The sequence below is a fragment of the Pongo pygmaeus genome, chromosome 17, assembly GCF_028885625.2.
Source record: "Pongo pygmaeus isolate AG05252 chromosome 17, NHGRI_mPonPyg2-v2.0_pri, whole genome shotgun sequence".
NCBI lineage: Eukaryota > Metazoa > Chordata > Mammalia > Primates > Hominidae > Pongo > Pongo pygmaeus.
In genome coordinates this window covers 72603883-72624316 of record NC_072390.2, presented here as the reverse complement: position 1 = coordinate 72624316, position 20434 = coordinate 72603883, and the positions used below count along the sequence as shown (strand labels likewise).

At 42.5% G+C, this 20434-nt stretch overlaps 1 protein-coding gene across 5 annotated transcripts in view; it reads left to right on the top strand.

Moving 5' to 3' along the window:
* The window catches only part of ATP8B1 (ATPase phospholipid transporting 8B1), a 155465-nt gene that overhangs the window by 89206 nt on the left and 45825 nt on the right, over positions 1-20434 (top strand). For all 5 annotated transcript variants that reach the window (XM_063653741.1, XM_054461198.2, XM_063653744.1 and 2 more), the window contains 10 exons: positions 3069-3166; positions 4992-5105; positions 8871-8969; positions 9084-9145; positions 12347-12419; positions 12525-12595; positions 14716-14798; positions 14919-15077; positions 15576-15664; positions 18248-18438. In XM_063653741.1, coding sequence (XP_063509811.1) covers positions 3069-3166; positions 4992-5105; positions 8871-8969; positions 9084-9145; positions 12347-12419; positions 12525-12595; positions 14716-14798; positions 14919-15077; positions 15576-15664; positions 18248-18438 — 1039 coding nt within the window. The remainder of the gene's footprint in view (positions 1-3068; positions 3167-4991; positions 5106-8870; positions 8970-9083; positions 9146-12346; positions 12420-12524; positions 12596-14715; positions 14799-14918; positions 15078-15575; positions 15665-18247; positions 18439-20434) is intronic.

Sequence of the window (20434 nt, the reverse complement as noted above, 5' to 3'; positions counted from 1 at the left end):
TTAAAATAAATGTTTGCTCAAAAAGGTCAATTCCTCTGTGCGCTGTTTTGCTGCCCTTTCTAAAGGCATGTGCATCAGTGCAGCACTTCTTGACTCATGTTAATAAGTGTTCTGTGATTTTTTAAAAAGTGCCTGTGATTATATTAATTTTGGAAAAGCTATTTTAAATATTAAAGCATTTTAAACATTTAACTTATAAAATAAAATCAGTTTATTTACTACAGGACTTCTCACAGCCTTTAATGTACCAGCAAATCCACTGAACTTCCAAGAGAGGGTTGCAAGGTGCTGTCTTCTGCAAGTGTGTCTGTCCACAGAGCTCTGTTTTCATATTTTCATGGTAACTCATTGAAATACAGCTCAAGCAATTAGCCTAAACTCATAGATGAATCAGAAGTAGGCATCAATTTGTTTGTCCCCTGATTTGTCTGAATTAGGCCAAACAAGGATCTTTAACTGGAAATAGGGTTATTGGTTACTTGACTGCAGTCAGATTTCTAAAATTGAGTAAAAATGCGTTTGTGGTTCAATTGCAGACAAAGACATACTGGTTACTTTCTCCAGGCTCCCCACAGTATTGGCAGAAGTGTAAAATTAAGAGATCAAGGTCATTTCTGGTAACCCCTCACTGCTCCTACTCGAGGTCAGATGCCACCCTCCTCTGTCTGAATCATCCAAATCAAAATTGGCCAGGGATGAGGGTATAGTGCTGGGACTAGACAGAGCCACCACCAGCTGGTGGCTTAATTATGAAGCAGATTTAGAGAGCCACAAGGGGGATGGACCAGAGGTGGACTGGGAAAGATCATTATGTCCAGCTCCTTAACAAGGCAGTTTCTTCTTTCTGCTTGAGTATTTCTAAAATTGACTTTTTAAAAATCCTTTATTGGCCTTTTCTGTCTTCTTGAGAAATCTTGTCTGTTTTTCTTCTCAGCCTTCCTGAAATTTGGAACAGTGGTTCTGAACAGTGTTCTAGAACCCTGGTGGCTGGGATGTGTCACAAGTCATCTGTGAGCTAAAGTAAACCATTAAAAGCACATGCATTTGCAAATTACCACCAAATAGAATGGATTCAAGAGTACCTTATATAAGGTCTTATCTACCTACTTTGAGATCGCCTTTTTGAGTGGAATGAGCTGTTCTGATTGCATACATGATTACAGTGCTTATGAGTGGCTTTATATTTCCATTTTTATTTTCTCTTTTGATAAGATTGCACTTGAGCTACAAAAATGCCAGGAACATTTTCATTTGTAATATCACAACTGTTATGATTACCCGATGAAAGGCAGCCAAAATGATGTGAGAAAAATGTTCAATAGTGATATTGTGGCTTTAAAAAAGCAATCAGGTTAATTATGTGCATTCCTCAATAGTCTACACTTGTTACTTTTTTTTTTTTTTTTTTTTTGAGACAGAGTCTCCCTCTGTCACCCAGGCTGGAGTGCAGTGGCACTATCTCGGCTCACTGCAACCTCTGCCTCCCAGGTTCAAGAGATTCTCCTGCCTCAGCCTCCCGAGTAGCTGGGATTACAGGCATGCACCACCACGCCCCATTAATTTTTTGTGTTTTTAGTAGACACGGGGTTTCACCATGTTGGCCAGGCTGGTTTTGAACTCCTGACCTCAAGTGATCCATCCGCCTCGGCCTCACAAACTGCTAGGATTACAGGTGTGAGCCACCATGCTCGGCCTACACTTGTTACTCTTGCCATATTGTCCATATTTCCTTTGGAGTGGGAGTCTAGAAAATACATCATTTTGCCAGGCACAGTGGCTCACGCCTGTAATCCCAGGACTTTGGGAGGCCAAGGCGGGTGGATCACCAGGTCAGAAGTTCAAGACCAGACTGGCCAATATGGTGAAACCCCGTCTCTACTAAAAATACAAAAATCAGCCGAGTGTGGTGGCAAGCACCTGTAATCCCAGCTACTCAGGAGGCTGAGGCAGAAGAATCACTTGAACCTAGGAGGCAGAGGTTGCAGTGAGCCGAGATCACACACTACACTCCAGTCTGGGTGACAGAGTGAGACTCTGTCTCAAAGGAAATAAAAAAAGGATAATAAGTCATTTAAAAAGTGAAATATAATATTTTTTTAAGTATATCTTTATTATTATAGTTGTTAAGACTGATATTTTTGTAATTTTTTACTTTCAAGTGTCTTTTAATATATTCCCATCTCCAAAAATAGTTGTGCCACACTCATTGTTAATTTCTCCTCTTTGCCAATTTGGTGGGGATTCATCAAAACCTAGTTCTCTCCATTATGTGCGTCACTCAAGGGAGCTTCATCCAGCAGGCATGCTCATGGAGAACTTGATGCCAAAGAGGTGCTTCCTCGTTCTCTTTTCTTTTCTTTTTGTTTTTTTGAGATGGAATCTTGCTCTGTCGCCCAGGCTAGAGTGCAGTGGCGCAATCTCAGCTCACTGCAACCTCCACCTCCCGGGTTCAAACAATTTTCCTGCCTCAGCCTCCTGAGAAGCTGGAATTACAGGCGCCCGCCACCGCACCTGGCTGTTTTTAGTAGAGACGGGGTTTCACCACCTTGGCCAGGCTGGTCTTGACCTCCTGACCTCGTGATCCACCCGCCTTGGCCTCCCAAAGTGCTGGGATTACAGGCGTGAGCCACCGCGCCCGGCCTGCTTCCTCATTTTCTTCCTGATTTATAGCATGCTTGCCTCCAGCTTTCATAGCAGCAGCATGCTTATGCCTTCCTCTAGGCATCAAGGTATCAGCAGGATCGATTCCTTCTGAGAGCTACAAGGGAGAGATCTGTTCTAGGCTTCTCTCCTTGGCTTGCAGATGGCCATTTTCTCCCTGCGACTTCACATTGTCTTCCATCTATCTCTGTGTCCAAATTTCCCTTTTTGTAAAGGTATCAGTCATGTTGAATTAGGGTCCTCTCTAATGACTTCACTTTAATTTGATTACATCTGCAATGAGCAGTTTCCAAATAAGGTCACATTTAGGATGTGACCTTCAATATTTGAATCTGGGGAAGGCACAATTCAACTCATAACAACATGTTAATTTGCTACTTACGAACTTTTCTCCCTTTTTTTTAAAGAATGTACATGGCAAGTCAAAGCAAACGATCGCAAGTACCACGAACAACCTCGCTTTATGAACACAAAATTCTTTTGTATTAAGGAGAGTAAATATGCGGTGAGTTGTCAACTTTCTGAATTGCTTTTATTAAAATGCAGTTTTTTCCAGTAGCTGGCATGCTTACTACCTTCATGCTACACCTGCCTTCCACGTAACCACCTGCCTGGGGCTATTGATAATCATCATTGTTTCTATAGAATGTCATTTTTATTGATGTTTACTTTTGGGGTGGGTAGGGGGTGACTTGAAACAAAACAGAATTATGTAGATTGAAATTTTCTCTCTCTTTTTTAAATTTTAAGCTCTCTTAGAAATGTTTTATGAAAGAATATACAATGATGGCACAGAAGCCTCCTGTTTGAAAGTAATGAGTTTGAAAGGAATCTCTTAAGAACTTATCTTCCCCTTCTCTGCCTGGAATGGATTTAGAGATTTTAAACATATTTTTGACTCAAAAATGCTTATTACCTTTGGAATGTGATAAAGAATGCTTAAAGATTAAACGCAAAATACAAAAATTAGCCTGGAATGGTGGCATGTGCCCACAGTCTCAGCTACTTGGGAGGCTGAGCCAAGAGAATCGCTTGAGCCCAGGAGGCAGAGGTTTCAGTGAGCTGAGATTGTGCCATTGCACTCCAGCTTGGGTGACAGGAGTAAGATCCTGTCTCAATAATAATAATAATAATAATAAATATTAAGTGTGGGCTTAAATGTTGTAAGATGTGTGTTTTAATGCCAAGGGCTTCCATAGCAGAGTACCACAACTGGAGGGCTTAAAACAACAGAAGTTTACTCTCTCCTGATGCAGGGATCAGAAGTCTGAAATCTTGCTGTTGGCAGGGTTGGCTCCTTCTGGAGCCTCTGCAGGAGAATCTGTTCTCTGCCTCTCCCCTGGCTTCTGGTGGCCACTGGCAATCCTTGGAGTTCCTTGGCTTACAGATGAAGTCACCCCAATCTCTGCTTCCATCTTCAAGGGGCACTCTTCCTGTGTGTGTCTGTGTGCAACTTTCCTCTTATAGGGACCCCAGTCCGAATAAGCACCTCATTAAATTAGAGCCTGTCCTAATCACATATATCTTCATCTTGATTATCTCTGCGAAGGTCTTATTTCCAAATAAGATCCCATTCATAGGTATTAGCGTTAAGACCTGAACGTATCTTTTGCAGGACACAATGCAACCCACTACAGTACCCTTTGATCTTTCTTACATAGTAGGCTCTGTCTCCTCACTTAAATAAAAGCGTCACTTTTCCTGGCTTTGGCCATGTTGTTGTCTACCTTTACCCTGTTTTCTAACAGTCTCTAATGGGTCAAGGAATCTGACAGCAGGATTTATTTGGTCACAGTCTGATGTCTGTTTCTTGTTAATGCCTCTGTCATAAGACTCCAAGTAGTCATTTTGAGGCTTGGCTGCTTGGCTAGAATTAAAAGCTTAAAAGAAATATCAGTATCTTTCTTTCTTTTTTTCTTTTTTAAGGCAGAGTCTCACCTGTCACACAGGCTGGAGTGCAGTGGGGCGATCTGCAACTTCTGCCTCCCGGGTTCAAGTGATTCTTCTGCCTCAGCCTCCCAAGTATCTGGGATTACAGGCGCATGCCACCACGCCTGGCTAACTTTTGTATTTTTAGTAGAGGTGGGGTTTCACCATGTTGGCCAGGCTGGTCTCAAACTCCTAGGCTCAAGTGATCCACCCACCTCGGTCTCCCAAAGTGCTGAGATTGCAGGCATGAGCCACCGCACCCAGCCAAAATCCTCAATATCTTTCTGACAGGTTATGTTCTTTTGTCACTGTAAGCTGTGGGACTTAATGATTTTTGCAGATTTGTATACATTGTGATAAATACAGCATCATTTAGAATGACTCTTTTTTTTTTCCAACAGAATAATGCAATTAAAACATACAAGTACAACGCATTTACCTTTATACCAATGAATCTGTTTGAGCAATTTAAGAGAGCAGCCAATCTATATTTCCTGGTTCTTCTTATCTTACAGGTAATGCCGTTTGCTATCTTAAATCTGTTTGAATTATAGTGACTCGATAACATTTAAGCTGTAGACACATATAATGCGAATAATCTTGAAAGTGTTTTATATTAGCATCAGGGTTCTGTACATAAAGGAACAGTGCCTCATACACAGAACCAGCTCAATCAGTGTTATATGAACAGGGAAAGGGAGCAAACGGAAATATTATTCTAATTCTGTATTTTAAAAAGTTCATGTTATACTGATATGGGTGTTAAAACTGGTATCCCTGAAGTGAATAAAACTAAAATCCAGCCAGGCGCAGTGGCCCAGGCCTGTAATCCCAGCACTTTGGGAGGACAAGGCGGGCGGATCACCTCAGGTGAGGAGTTCGAGACCAGCCTGGCCAACATGGTGAAACCCCATCTCTACAAAAATACAAAAATTAGCCGGGCATGATGGTGGGTGCCTGTAATCCCAGCTACTCGGAAGGCTGAGGTGGGAGAATCGCTTGAACTCGGGAGGCGACGGTTGCAGTGAGCCAAGACCATGCCATTGCATTCCAGCCTGGGTGACAGAGCGAGACTCCGTCTAAAAAAAAAAAAAAAAAAAAAAGGCTGGGCATGGTGGCTCACACCTGTAATCTCAGCACTTTGGGAGGCTGAAGCGGGTGGATCACCTGAAGTCAGGAGTTCGAGACCAGCCTGGGTAACCTGGTGAAACCCCGTTTCTACTAAAAATACAAAAAATTAGCCAGGTGTGATGGTGCACGCTTGTAATCCCAGCTACTCGGGAGGCTGAGGCAAGAGAATCGCTTGAACCCAGGAGGCGGAGGTTGCAGTGAGCCGAGATCACACCATTGCACTCCAGCTTGGACAACAAGAGCTAAACTCCATCTGAAAAAAATAAAATAAAATCCTTACTTTGTAAAATTATTTGTACCTTAAAATTAAACCTATTTTTGTGCTTGTCTTTTATTATTGTATTTAGATGCTGAATTTCCCCCCAAAAAGATCGTTGATTTTTTATTAAAATTTTGGTCATAAATTTCAGTAAGTTATTTTTGTGAACTGTTTTTACATTTTAAAAGGCCTACTTAAAAATTTTTTTTTTCCTAATTGTGGCAAAGCATCCAGTTATCCGGAGAGCATGAGTTTAACTATGAAAGAACTGTTGCTATATTCGAGGGAACTCTACACACACTAGTTAGCGCCAGAATCAACCTTTAGTGTCTGCCATGCGGATTACAAAGCTTAAGCTCAGAATATCCACTTGGTTTTTTCAGATTCTTTTTTTTATTTTTTTATTCTTTTTTTTTTTTTTATAATACTGTAAGTTTTAGGGTACGTGTGCACAACGTGCAGGTTAGTTACATATGTATACATGTGCCATGTTGGTGTGCTGTACCCATTAACTCGTCATTTAACATTAGGTATATCTCCTAATGCTATCCCTCCCCCCTCCCCCCACCCCACAACAGGCCCCGGTTTTTTTTTTTTTTTTGGTTGTTTGCTTTTTTTTTGAGACCGAGTTTCGCTCTTGTCACCCAGGCTGGAGTGCAGTGGCGCCATCTTAGCTCACTGCAACCTCCTCCTTCTCCTGAGTTCAAGCGATTCTCCTGCCGCAGCCCCCCGAGTAGCTGGAATCACAGTTGCCTGCCACCACACCCAGCTGATTTTTATATTTTTAGTAGAGACAGGGTTTCACCATGTTGACCAGGCTGGTCTCAAACTCCTGACTTCAGGTGATCCACCTGCCTCAGCCTCCCCAAGTGCTGGGATTACAGGCATGAGCCACTGCGCCCGGCACTTTATCAGATTCTTTACAGCAAACGTTGGATTTGGAAAAGTTACACCTGCTGGGATTGACCCTCTAAGGTTTTATGAAAATGGGGTAGAATATGTGTCTAGGTGGGGATGGAGGATGCGTGGAGAGGAGAGAAAAAGAAGAGACGATGCTAAGGAGAAATGGATACGCAATGATTTAGGAAACTGTAAGACCTTCAAGTCAGATAGTAAAGGATGGCCCTGTTATCAAAGGAGATGTTTAGAAAGGTGTGTGTAGAGGTTAGCACTGCAAACTCCAAGGTGCCGCTCTTGAGGAAGTAGGCCATTTTCCCTTACTTCCTTCTAGCAGGGAAGAGGAGTTTCACATATTCACCGTGATGTGGGAAGAAGGATCTTTCTGTCTTCTAACTGCACCCCAGTTATCTTCTCGCTCTGTTTTTTTTTTTTTTTTTGAGATGGAGGCTGAGGCAGCCTTGTTGTCAAGGCTGGAGTGCAGTGGTGTGATCTCAGCTCACCAAAACCTCCGCCTCCCAGGTTCAAGCCATTCTCCTGCCTCAGCCTCCTGAGTAGCTGGGATTACAGGCATGTGCCACCACACCTTGCTAATTTTGTATTTTTAGTAGAGATGGGGTTTCTCTATGTTGGTCAGGCTGGTCTCGAACTTCCAACCTCAGGTGATCCGCCCACCTCGGCCTCCCAAAGTGTTGGGATTACAGGTGTAAGCCACCGCGCCTGGCCGTTATCTTCTCTTAAGGTCAGCAATCCAAATTAGCGTAACAGTAATAGCCGTAGGCAGCTTCTTAACTTGTGTTGTCACTACACTTAATTCTTCTAGTCTAGAAGGTCAGGCCTGGCATGACCTCCATTTGCAGAGAAAAGCTGAGACCTAGTAAGCTAAAGTAACTTGCTCAAAGTCCCATAAGCCATAAATGGTAGAGCTGACCAAGACTTGGATCTAGGAGTTGACTCCAAAGCCTGTCATTTTAACCACACATTATATAGCCCAGTGATCAGGAGGATGGTTATGAAATAACTTTATTAAACTAGTGTCCCAATCTTTATTCAAACCTAGAGGCTGTCTTGATGGAGGTAGGGCTTCCTGCAAGGCCAGCTCAGTTTCTTGGATAGGCCAATGGTGATGATCATGAAGGAAGCACTTTTTTCTAATGACCTCAGAGATGCTCTTCGTAATCTCTTGCTTTCAGAGGCAGCTAGTACCTCTTGCCATCTTTGCCTCCAACATGAGATTCTCAGAAACCACTGACTGAGAAACCTGCAGTATAGAACCTACTATGCATGCATTCCTTAAAAGCTAAGATGACTTCGGCCAGGCACGGTGGCTCACACCTGTAATTCCAGCACTTTGGGAGGCTGAGGCAGGAAGATTGCCTGAGGTCAGGAGTTCAAGATCAGCCTGACCAACATGGTGAAAACCCATCTCTACTAAAAATACAAAAAAATTAGCCGGGCGTGGTGGCACACACCTGTAATCCCAGCTACTCAGGAGGCTGAAGCAGGAGAATCACTTGAACCTGGGAGGTGGAGGTTGCACTGAGCCAAAATTGTGCCACTGCACTCCAGCCTGGGTGACAGAGGGAGACTCCGTCTCAAAAAAAAAACAAAAAAAAGTTAAGACGAGACTTCTCCCTTGCCACTCCTACCCCCTCACCCCCAGTTAAATATGATTTTCACAAAAAATTTAGAGCAACTCTCTTTTAGCTATCATGATACAAAACTTCCTTGGTGTCCAGTTAAGGTTGCAATGAGATCATTTCAGGAGCCACTGCCCTCTAGACTTTGTTCCAGGTATCCAGAAGCTAGACAGAACCACTAGAAGGAGGTTGTCCAGATGCTTAAAGAGCCTTTCCTACACACTCTGCAGGATGTAGACTTATGTGATGGCGGTGATGAGACTTGGAATTAGCAAGCTTAGAATTAGCAGTAAGTTACCTGTAAGCTTGATATGCCTTCATGGACACACACATAAGCCCTTTTATTCTTTTAGGCAGTTCCTCAAATCTCTACCCTGGCTTGGTACACCACACTAGTGCCCCTGCTTGTGGTGCTGGGCGTCACTGCAATCAAAGACCTGGTGGACGATGTGGTGAGGATTTCTCATACAATGTTCTAGTCATTGCTTTGAGTTGACTTTAAGTTCTCATGCCTTCCTTCTGTATTGAGATGTTTAAAACAGCATTTCCCCATCTTCCTTCTCAAGGCTCGCCATAAAATGGATAAGGAAATCAACAATAGGACGTGTGAAGTCATTAAGGATGGCAGGTACGGTGTCTTCTTTAATTAGTAAGTGAATTTCAAGGATGTAATGCATAACTCTTCCTAGAAACACATTCAGAGATAATTATTACAATGTAGAAGGCTATTAGTACATTAACTTTTTTTTTTTTTCGAGACAGAGTCTTGCTCTGTCACCCAGGCTGGAGTGCAGTAGCGCGATCTCGGCTCACTGCAACCTCCACCTCCCAGGTTCAAGCAATTTTCCTGCCTCAGCCTCCCGAGTAGATGGGATTACAGGTGTGCACCACCATGCTCAGCTAATTTTTGTACTTTTAGTAGAGATGGGGTTTCACCATGTTGGCCAGACTGGTCTCAAACTCCTGACCTCAAGTTATCCACCCTCCTTGATCTCCCAAAGTGTTGGGATTACAGGCGTAAGCCGCCGCGCCTGGCCTTAAATTATCTTTTTAATGAGTATGTACCCCTGTTGTAATAAATCTAATAAGGATAGTGATAAAAATAGATAAAAAGATGACTGTTTTGGGTACTAAATTCCATAGGAAATATTCATTAACATTTTTAACATATCGACACTTTTAAAAGTTTAAACTATGATATTGTTATAAACATTTTCACATATACAAACGATATACCCAGTGGACATAATGAACCTACTATAAATAATAAATTTAATTTCTTTGGAGGCAGACATCTAATCAGTATATGTTTATCTGCCATTCATTTATGGCCAAAAATGACTTGGAGATTTAAAATACATTTTAAATATATGTTTATGCCCCAGTTCCCCTAACATTACAAGAATTTAGTATACAATTCTTAACTCCAGGATTAAAAAAAAATTTGGCTTATCTTTCAATAAACAAAATTGTAGATGTTTTACATTTCAATATTTCTGAAATTTTAAAATAGAAATTTGCATGTAAGTCCGAAATGACAAATGGATAGGCCAGCACCTTCTTGGCAGGGCTACTGGAAGGCAATTCTGAATAATGAAATATTGGAGGCAATTCTGTTAGATTCTTCTATCCGATGTTCCAGTTTCCTCTGAGGAGGCCCCCTGTGCTCTACCCTGCTAATGCTCAAGTTCCTATAGGTGTGACCCCACTGCAGGGGCTGCTCAGGCCATGGCCCTGCCAGACATGCACCCTAGACTTCCAAATTCAAGGCAACCCAGAGCTCCTCTTTACCAGTGTAGGTAGCTATGGTACAGGCTAAACATATGGGTTGGCCAGGCACGGTGGCTCACGCCTGTAATCTCAGCACTTTGGGAGGCCGAGGCAGGAGGATCACTTGAGGCCAGGAGTTTGAGGCCAGCCTGGAAAACTTAGTGAGACTCCTGTCTTTTTTTTTTTATTTTTTTGAGACAGAGTCTTGCTCTGTCACCCAGGCTGGAGTTCAGTGGCGCGATCTCGGCTCACTGCAAGCTCCGCCTCCCGGGTTCACACCATTCTGCCTCAGCTTCCTGAGTAGCTGGGACTACAGGTGCCTGCCACTGCGCCTGGCTAATTTTTTGTATTTTTAGTAGAGACGGGGTTTCACCGTGGTCTTAATCTCCTGACCTCATGATCTGCCCGCCTCGGCCTCCCAAAGTGCTGGGATTACAGGGGTGAGCCACCGGGCCCGGCTGAGACTCCTGTCTTAACAACAACAACAACCTCCTCTGCTAGGCTCATTGGGACACTTATTCTATTTTACTGAATGAAGTGTTTCCTAATCCTGGAATTGTAAATAAAGCCAATTAAGATCTTTAAATTGTTGTGATTTTGTCTTTTGACACTTGAAAGGTAACTTTGGAACATAATTTTCTTATTTGCAAAGGAAAAAAAGCCATCTAAACATATTTATAGCTTGGTATAGTCTATATTTGCATTAGACAGAGTGGAAGTACGGCTGTAAGTCAGGTTATTTTCCTCAGTGTTGACACATAAAAAGTCTTGGAATTAGGCCTTAGTTACTATTTTTAGCACTTGAATTTGCAGTTCTGCCTGAAGCCTCTTGCTCAAAAAACAACTCATTACTGATCGCTGAGTTGGTTCTTTCGTCACAGTTGACTACATTAATTTAACAAACACTTATGGAGTACTTTCTGTATGTTGGAGGAAGGACAGTATCTTTGAGAAATTTATAGTTCAAGACAGAGGATGAGACACCTACACACATCATTCTAATAAAATCCATATCAGAATAAAAAAGATAAAAACAAAATGCTCTGACAGTACAGGCAAGGGAAAATTCGCTTTAGCAAGGGAATGTGGGGAAAGATGTCAAGAAGTGAGCAAAGCCCTGAAAATGGTGCGCTAGGGAGGCTGAAGGAGCTGTGTAAACACAAGTTGTGGTGACAACACAAAGCTCCATCAGACAACTGACCATAATCCAATTTGAGTGTAGCCTCAGGGCCTTAAAGGGAATGCAGTGTCTTTGTCAGTTAAGCCTTTACAATTAAGAAGTTAACGGGCCAGGTGAGGTGGCTCATGCCTGTAATCCCAGCACTTTGGGAGGCCGAGGTGGTGGATCACCTGAGGTCAGGAGTTCGAGACCAGCCTGGCCAATATGGTAAAAACCCATCTCTAAAAAATTAGTCAGGCGTGGTGGCATGTGCCTGTAGTCCCAGCTACTCAGGAGGCTGAGGCAGGAGAATCTCTTGAACCCCAGGAGGCAGAAGTTGCAGTGAGCTGAGATCATGCCACTACACTCCAGCCTGGGCAACAGAGCAAAACTCTGTCTCAATAAAAAAAAATAATAATAATTAATAAATAAATAATAAAGATAATTTAAACAGCAGAGAGTAGGCAAGCTCTGAAGCCCCACGAAGACTCTGGGAGGCCCAGGTGGGTGCCATAACGTAGGTGCTTCTGTCCTGGGACCAGTACGGAGCAAGTGATGGGTCACTGAGAAGGAACACAGCAGGGAGGCAAGTTGGACATAAGCAAAAACAAAAGGGGGTGGCAAGTATTTCCCTGCCACGCACATAAGTGGCCCCCATAAACTCTTCCTTACATAACCTAGATGAAAAGAACGTATCAAAGTCATTCATCATTGCTTCTTTCAGAGGTCAATACGATTTTCATGCCCCCACTTAATATGTTTACATCATTAAAGAGCAAAATTTTAGCATTTTCTCTGTGACTTACACATTTTCCAGAATCTGTAGCATCCAGAAAGAATAGTAATTCCCTTGCCTATAACTTAAAATGTCAATAAATCCTCATTACTTTTAATCCTTAGGTTCAAAGTTGCTAAGTGGAAAGAAATTCAAGTTGGAGATGTCATTCGTCTGAAAAAAAATGATTTTGTTCCAGTAAGTGAGCAAGTTCTGCTTCTCTCTTTCTTGTTCTCCCCCAGCCCCTGTGCTCAGCTTTTCCCTCACGGTCTCGGTGATATTTGTGTGTTTTGTTTTGGACAGGCTGACATTCTCCTGCTGTCTAGCTCTGAGCCTAACAGCCTCTGCTATGTGGAAACAGCAGAACTGGATGGGTAAGTGTGTCTCGATGGGCCTGATTTAAAGCTGGCCTTTGAAGGCACATTCATTCCATTGAAATCGGGGCATTCTGGACCAGACGGCTTGATTTCTGGCCTTGCCTCTGCCACCTGCTTCCTGTCCCTACCAATCTCACCTTTGCCCCTCTGTGAAGTGGTGCTCTTACTACCTGCCTTTCTCCACCTCTCAGGGAAGGTAAAAGGCTCAGACAGGAGCATATGTGTCTGAGCCCTTTATCAACTGCTGAGCAATGTCCAGACAGATATGAATAATATTGAGGTTACTATCTGTGTCAGAGAAAGGAACAGATTTTTAAAGTCTTTACCAATAGGCTATTTATTTATTTATTTTTGAGATAGTCTCACTCTGTCGCCCAGGCTGGAGTGTAGTGGTGCTATCTCAGCTCACTGCAACCTCCACACCCCCTGGGTTCAAACAGTTCTCCTGCCTCAGCCTCTTGAGTAACTGAGATTACAGGCTCCAGCCCCCACACCCAGCTAATTTTTGCATTTTTAGTAGAGATGGGGTTTCACCATGTTAGCCAGGCTGGTCTTGAACTCCTGATCTCAAGTGATCTGCCCACCTCGGCCTGCCAAAGTGCTGGGATTACAGGGGTGAGCCACCGCACCTGGCCCCAGGAGGCAATTTTGAATTCTCCTTGTGTTGGTTTTGGTTACTATGCTATCATTTAAAAGAGAATAAAGTTCTGTTTTTGACCAGTTTTCTGACCAGTTTTCAAGGCATTTATTGAGTGCTCACGAGATTGCCGGCACTTTACATATTAGCTCATTTAATCCTCTGAACGACCATGTGAGACGAATACTATTGGTCTGTATTACCCATGAGGAATCGGAGGCCCAGGGAGGTGCAGCAGCCTGCCCAAGGTCACACAGTAAGCGGTAGAGTCAGGACATTGCTCCCTCTGCTCCTGGTGCCTCACGCTCCAGATGTGCATACACTGCTTTACAGAGAGTGGAAATCATGAGACTGAAAACTAGGACTGTCTTTGCTTCATAGATCAGGCAATTGATTGTTGGAAATCTATCACACTTTTTTTTTTTTTTGGCAAAAAAATACTTAAAACCAATTAACCACTTCTTAATTGTAAAGGCTAATCGGTTAAAAACCAATTAACCACTTCTTAATTGTAAAGGCTTAACTAACAAAGACACTGCATTCCCTTTAAGGCCCCGAGGCTATACCCAAATTGGATTATGGGCAGTTGCCTGATGGAGCTTTGTGTTGTCAGGTTGGTCTCAAACTCCTGACCTCAAGTCATCTGCCTGCCTCTGCCTCCCAAAGTGCTGCGATTACAGGCGTGAGCCGCCGCGCCCGACTGACTGTTTATTCTCAACTATAAAACTGCTATTATTTCCATGAGAGATTCTAAAGCTTTACAAAGACACAAGCTCCTAACATGAGAGATTCTAAAGCTTTACAAAGACATAAGCTCCTAACATGCCCTGTCAGAACAGAATGGTGAGGTTGAGAATGAACTTACCTAGTCCATGGAAATTCCTGAGTATTCGTGAATCCTATATAAAGCCGTCAGTCGTGAGAAGGCAGCCTCACCCTCGAGAGCACCTGTCCCTGGCCTGCCCTTGTGCCCACCCACGACCTTACCTTGTACTATGGTGGGAGTAAAGCTAAGACCTCCTTTTCCAAATACAATTGTCTTTCAAAAACATGTGATCCAGTTATTCACTCTGGAAAAGAATTTGACAGAGGCAAACAGAATTTCTGTAACAAATATGTGTTATAGAATCATCTTAATGTGATTAAATATTAGACACGACATTTTCGAACAGCACTTTGGTAGTCCTAGCTGGTGGTAAAGTTCAAGTTAATGAGAAGGATGTTTGTGGGCACCTCTGTCCTAACCTTCACAACAACAAACAGTGAAGGGAACCAACATTTCCCAAGGTCAGAAATTTTCTCTACTTCAGGGGATAACCTTATCCAAACCTGAAGTTCCAAGGTGAACAGAGTTTGAAAATAGAAACAGCTCATTATTTAGCCTTCATGTCCAGGTATGGCTAATGTAACTTTGGATGATTAACTTCCATTTCGAACTCGAAAATTTGTTCATTTAATTCATTTTTCCGCCTTCCTTTAGAGAAACCAATTTAAAATTTAAGATGTCACTTGAAATCACAGACCAGTACCTCCAAAGAGAAGATGCATTGGCAACATTTGATGGTTTGTACAAAACATGTCTTACTTTGCTTTAAATTTTAGTTGCTTGGTTCAATTCCTGTTGATTAAAAGCAGAAAGACTTTTGTATGTGATTAATTATGTAAATCTTATATTTTTAAAAGGTCTTATTGAATGTGAAGAACCCAATAACCGACTAGATAAGTTTACAGGAACACTATTTTGGAGAAACACAAGTTTTCCTTTGGATGCTGATAAAATTTTGTTACGTGGCTGTGTAATTAGGAATACCGATTTCTGCCACGGCTTAGTCATTTTTGCAGGTATGTTCAGAGTTTCTTGGGAAATTAATCAGCTATGATCTTTAAAGACTTAGAGGGGATTGCTTTTCTGTCCTTTCTCCATCAAAACAAAAAGAAGAGTAATAGCATCATGAGCTATTCTTTTTTTTTTTTTTTTTTTGAGACAGAGTCTCACTCTGTAGCCCAGGCTGGAGTGCAGTGGTGCAATCTCAGCTCACTGAAACCTCTGTCTCCTGGGTTCAAGTGATTCTCCTGTCTCAGCCTCCAGAGTAGTTGGGATTATAGGCATGTGCCACCATGCCCAGCTAATTTTTGTATTTTTGGTAGAGACACGGTTTTGCCATGCTGGCCAGGCTGGCCTCGAACCCCTGACCTCAGGTGATCCACCCAACTCAGCCTCCAAAAGTGCTGGGATTACAGGTGTAAGCCACCATGCCTGGCCAAGAAGAGTAATTTTATTGGTGAGCTAGTGAATTGATTTTTCCCAACTGATGATTACATTGAATTTTCCATTTTCAGGTGCTGACACTAAAATAATGAAGAATAGTGGGAAAACCAGATTTAAAAGAACTAAAATTGATTACTTGATGAACTACATGGTTTACACGGTATTTATTTTTCATCTCAGTAGATCTCTCATCTGGATTGCTGTCTTTTGCGCTAATATTATCGTGTGTTTTTCTAATACAAAGAAATCTTACCTCTTTAGGTGGAATAGAAAAATTATTGGGCACTCCAAGCTTCAAATGCAGGAAGAAGGGATTTTTTTTTTTCAGAAATGCCTCACTTTTTCTCAGAAATGCCACACTTTTAACAGGAGAATTCCCTTGGGAAGGGAAATTTCAGTTGTAGGGTGCCCTGAGTGCTTTGATGACAGGAACTGGAAAACCAGGAAGCCCTAGACAAATTGGTGAAACTGGACTCCTAAAGTCAATGTAGGGTTGATTTCATTGCTGTTACTTTCCCATAGAGGCAGTTCTCTTAGAAGCAAACCTCCCCCAGCATCCCCAACATATACTGTATAGCTCCAAATACAAGGCAAGGCTAAAAATAAAGTATGTCAAGGACACTCAAGACCACTCCCAGGTTTGATGATTCACTAGAAGGACCCATAGGCCTCAGTACATAGTCGTATTCACAGCTGTGACTCATTACAACAAAAGGACACACAGCAAGATCACCAAAGGCTCATGGAGCAAAGTGCAAAGGAAACCAGGCACAAGCTTCCAAAAGTCTGCCGTCCTGCCCCCACTCCCCACCAAGCCACACACACAATAGGCACTTAATTCTCCCAGCAGCGATTAATGACACCATATGTGAAATGTTGTCTGTACCAGGAAGCTCATGAGAGACTCAGTGTCAAAGGTTTTTAACAAAAAAACTCTAGACTCCCCAAAAGAATGCAGATGGTCAGCATAAACCATGCTGTTTGCACAGTTAGGTATCATGAGTTTTCTTTTTTTATTATTATTATTTTTTTTTTTAGGTGGAGTTTCGCTCTTGTTACCCAGGCTGGAGTGCAATGACATGATCTTGGCTCACTGCAATCTCCGTCTCCCAGGTTCAAGTGATTCTCCTGCCTCAGCCTCCCAAGTAGCTGGGATTACAGGCACCCGCCACCCCACCTGGCTAATTTTTGTATTTTTAGTAGAGACGGGGTTTCACCATGTTGGCCAGGCTGGTCTCGAACCCCTGACCTCAAGTGATCTGCCCGCCTCGGCCTCCCAAAGTGTTGGGATTACAAGCATGAGCCACTGCACCCGGCCCATGAGCTATTCTTATCAGAGAATAAAAAATAACCGGGAAATCCTCCAAACATCTAAGTTACCAGATACCAGCCCAGGGCGAACCTTGCAAGCTGGCCTTCGGAGGAAGCAGTCTCAGACCTGCCATGTTCGCTCTTTTCTGCCCACTTGGTGACTCCGAATATTAAGCACTCCTTCTATTTCCCAATGAAAATTTTTTCAAGTATTTATTTCAATTTGAATGCATACTTCTAATACTTATTCTTTGATTCCATATACATATTTAAAATCACATAAAAATAATAAGTTAAGAAACATTTTCCCCTGCTTTCTCGTTTCATGAAAATTGTATTTGAACTTTTCACATTCATCTTTGGTGTCATGGTTGTGGTTATGAGTGTTGCACTCTCAAAGAGCCTGTTGGCACTCTGCTGTTTCCACGACAAAGTTGTGAGATAGCACTTTTGGAGTCCATGTCTAGAAATTTAAATTTGTCTCTGGAAATTTTATTCCCACTTGCGAATCTCCGAGTACCACTAGGACGGTTGACTTTTTATTCCTTCCATAAATATATGCTCATAACTTCTGCAACATAATACTTATCATATTGCTCCTTAAGTGATCTTATTTTACAATGTCATGCAATACTTATGACATTACACCTTAAGGAATAATCGCCCAAATATATGTGAAATTTTCTTGCCCTGAAAAAAAAATTCTGGCCCGGTGAGGGCCACCTGTAATCCCAGCAATTTGGGAGACTGAGGCAGGCAGAACACTTGAGGACAAGAGTTCGAGACCAGCCTGGCCAACATGGTGAAACTCATCTCTACTAAAAAGACAAAAATTAGCTGGGTGTGGTGGCACGTGCCTGTAATCCCAGCTACTCAGGAGGCTGAAGCATAGGAATTGTTTGAACCAGGGAGGTGGAGGTTGTAGTGAGCCACAATAGCACCACTGTACTCCAGCCTGGGCGATACAGTGAGACTCTGTCTAAAAAGAAAAAAAAAAAAAAAATCTGTTGAATATCTTCTATAAGCATTCCAGTTTTCCAGTTCAGCCTTATTGGAAGTTGTTTCATGCTAAGTAAGATATCTTCCCCAAACAGTATGTTATTGTTCAAAGTAAACATAATTGAGAGAATGCCCTGTAATATAAGACTCTTCAAGGATTTGAATATAAGACACCACCTTCTCTTTGGAGAGATAATTTTAGGAACAAAACCTCACCTTCTATGGGAGATGTAGGATACATCAGTCAATCGCAGCAATCAAATAGACTTTCAAAGCATTATGTTGGCGCTGTTTTTATTTGACATATATTATTTTTACAGACTACTAAATTCTCAATCATATGAAGTATTGAGTAAGGTTAATTAGCATCTAGGAAATGCAAGAGGTTGGAAATCCATCTTCAGAATGCATTTAAATGTTTTCTGTCTTCTAGATCTTTGTTGTTCTTATTCTGCTTTCTGCTGGTCTTGCCATCGGCCATGCTTATTGGGAAGCACAGGTGGGCAATTCCTCTTGGTACCTCTATGATGGAGAAGACGCTACACCCTCCTACCGTGGATTCCTCATTTTCTGGGGCTATATCATTGTTCTCAACACCATGGTACCCATCTCTCTCTATGTCAGGTAAGGCTGTCCTCTCTGGCATTTTGCTTTAATGGAAGAATGTTGTACCTTCTCCCAACGTAGTGCCTTCATTTCTAGTGATCATTGTTTCAAAGGTCACAAAGAACAGGTAAGAAAATCACATTCATTTCAGAACTGAGGGTAAGAGAGGAAAAGGAAATTAACATTTGAGTATCCACTCTGTGCCAGGCACCTTTTGTCTCATCCTGTTTGCAGATAAGGCTAGGGAATTTCAAAGATCGATTGCTACTCCTGTAGTCATTGTCTTATTAGTGAGGTTCCCTTCTCACCGGGTTCCAAAGCCCAGACTTCAGAAAGGGACTGGGAGGAGGGGAAGATTTAGCATGTGATGGAAAAACTTAGTTTTCCCTTTGGGAAGTGGTCCTCACCTCTTATCTGAGCCTTCTTTATTATCATCTGCCACACCCAAGGTGGAGAACTTGTGCTTTCCGGCCACTACCTCCTAGTAGGAAAGAAATTCTCTGTCCTTCATCAACCTCTCAAAATGTTCTCTTTTTCGTCTCAAATCTCAACCACAACAACAAAGTCAGGGGCATATCTCTGATAAGTGGTAAGCAGCTGATTTGGTGATACTTCTTCGTTTTTTACTTTTACTTTTTTTTTTGAGATGGAGTTTCACTCTTGTTGCCCAGGCAGGAATGCAATGGCATGATCTAGGCTCACTGCAACCTCTGCCTCCTGGATTCAAGCGATTCTCCTGCCTCAGCCTCCTGAGTAGCTGGGATCACGGGTGCCCACCACCATGCCTGGCTACTTTTTTGTATTTTTAGTAGAGACAGGTTTCACCAAGTTGGCCAGGCTGGTCTTCAACTCCTGACCTCAGGTGATCTGCCCACCTCACCTCCCAAAGTGCTGGGATTGCAGGCGTGAGCCACCACACCCGGCCTTTTTCTCTTTTTAATATGAAAGTTCACTGCCCTTGGCCAAACTGACTTTGAGACCTTTTTGGGAGGGATAGTGCTTTGGAATAAACCCAGCAGCCAGGGTTCATTCTTAGTTCTGATAAACAATAGCCCAGAGACATAGGAATCAGATACACACCTATAATTAGAGGCATTTATTTTATTTTAGTGTCATTATATGTGCATTTGCTTTATTTTTAATTTGATTACATGTAGTTACTGTTGTTCTTTTAACATGAAGGAAAGCCCTGGGGCAGCCATCTGTTCCACAGCTACTTTGAGAAAAACCGAGATGAGTGTTACCTTTGTCAAGGGAACTATTACACAGATAATTTTGCCTAAAACTATCAATGTGTATTATAAAAGAAACTGTATACATAATTTTATATAAAGGTATGTCATGTGACAAATATGATTTCTTTATTTTTCTTGGAGATAAAGGTCCTTTGAAAACATTCTGGAGCAAGTTCTTCCAGATAATATCACTGCTTTGACTTCAACCCTCATTCAGAATAAACCCAACCCCAAGGCCCCAAGTGTGATCTGGTGCTCAGCCTTCCACTCCACCGGTACCTTCTGCACCTCAGCCCACCTCCCTGGGCTTCTGCCACTCTGGCCCCTTGATATTCTTCCTGCACAGGGCCTTTGTCCCTGCTCTTTTCTCTGCCAGGGGCATCCTTACGTAGGTATCTATCTGCTCCCCTTTCACTACAAAGGCCTCTCTACTCAGACGACACCTTATTACCCTGGCCTTTCCTGACTCATTCTGTTTCTGACCACTTCTCCTTCCTGGAGATCTTCATATCTCCTTACCTTGCTTTGCTTTGATTTTTGTTTGTTTGTTTGTTTTGTTTTGAGACAGAGTCTTGCTCTGTTTCCCAGGCTGGAGTGCAGTAGCGCAATCTCAGCTCACTGCAACCTCCACCTGCTGGGTTCAAGTGAGTCCCCTGCCTCAGCCTCCTTAGTAGCTGGAATTACAAGCATATGCCATTATGCCTGGCTAATTTTTGTATTTTTAGTAGAGACGGGGTTTCACCATGTTGGTCAGGCTGGTCTCGAACTCCTGACCTCAT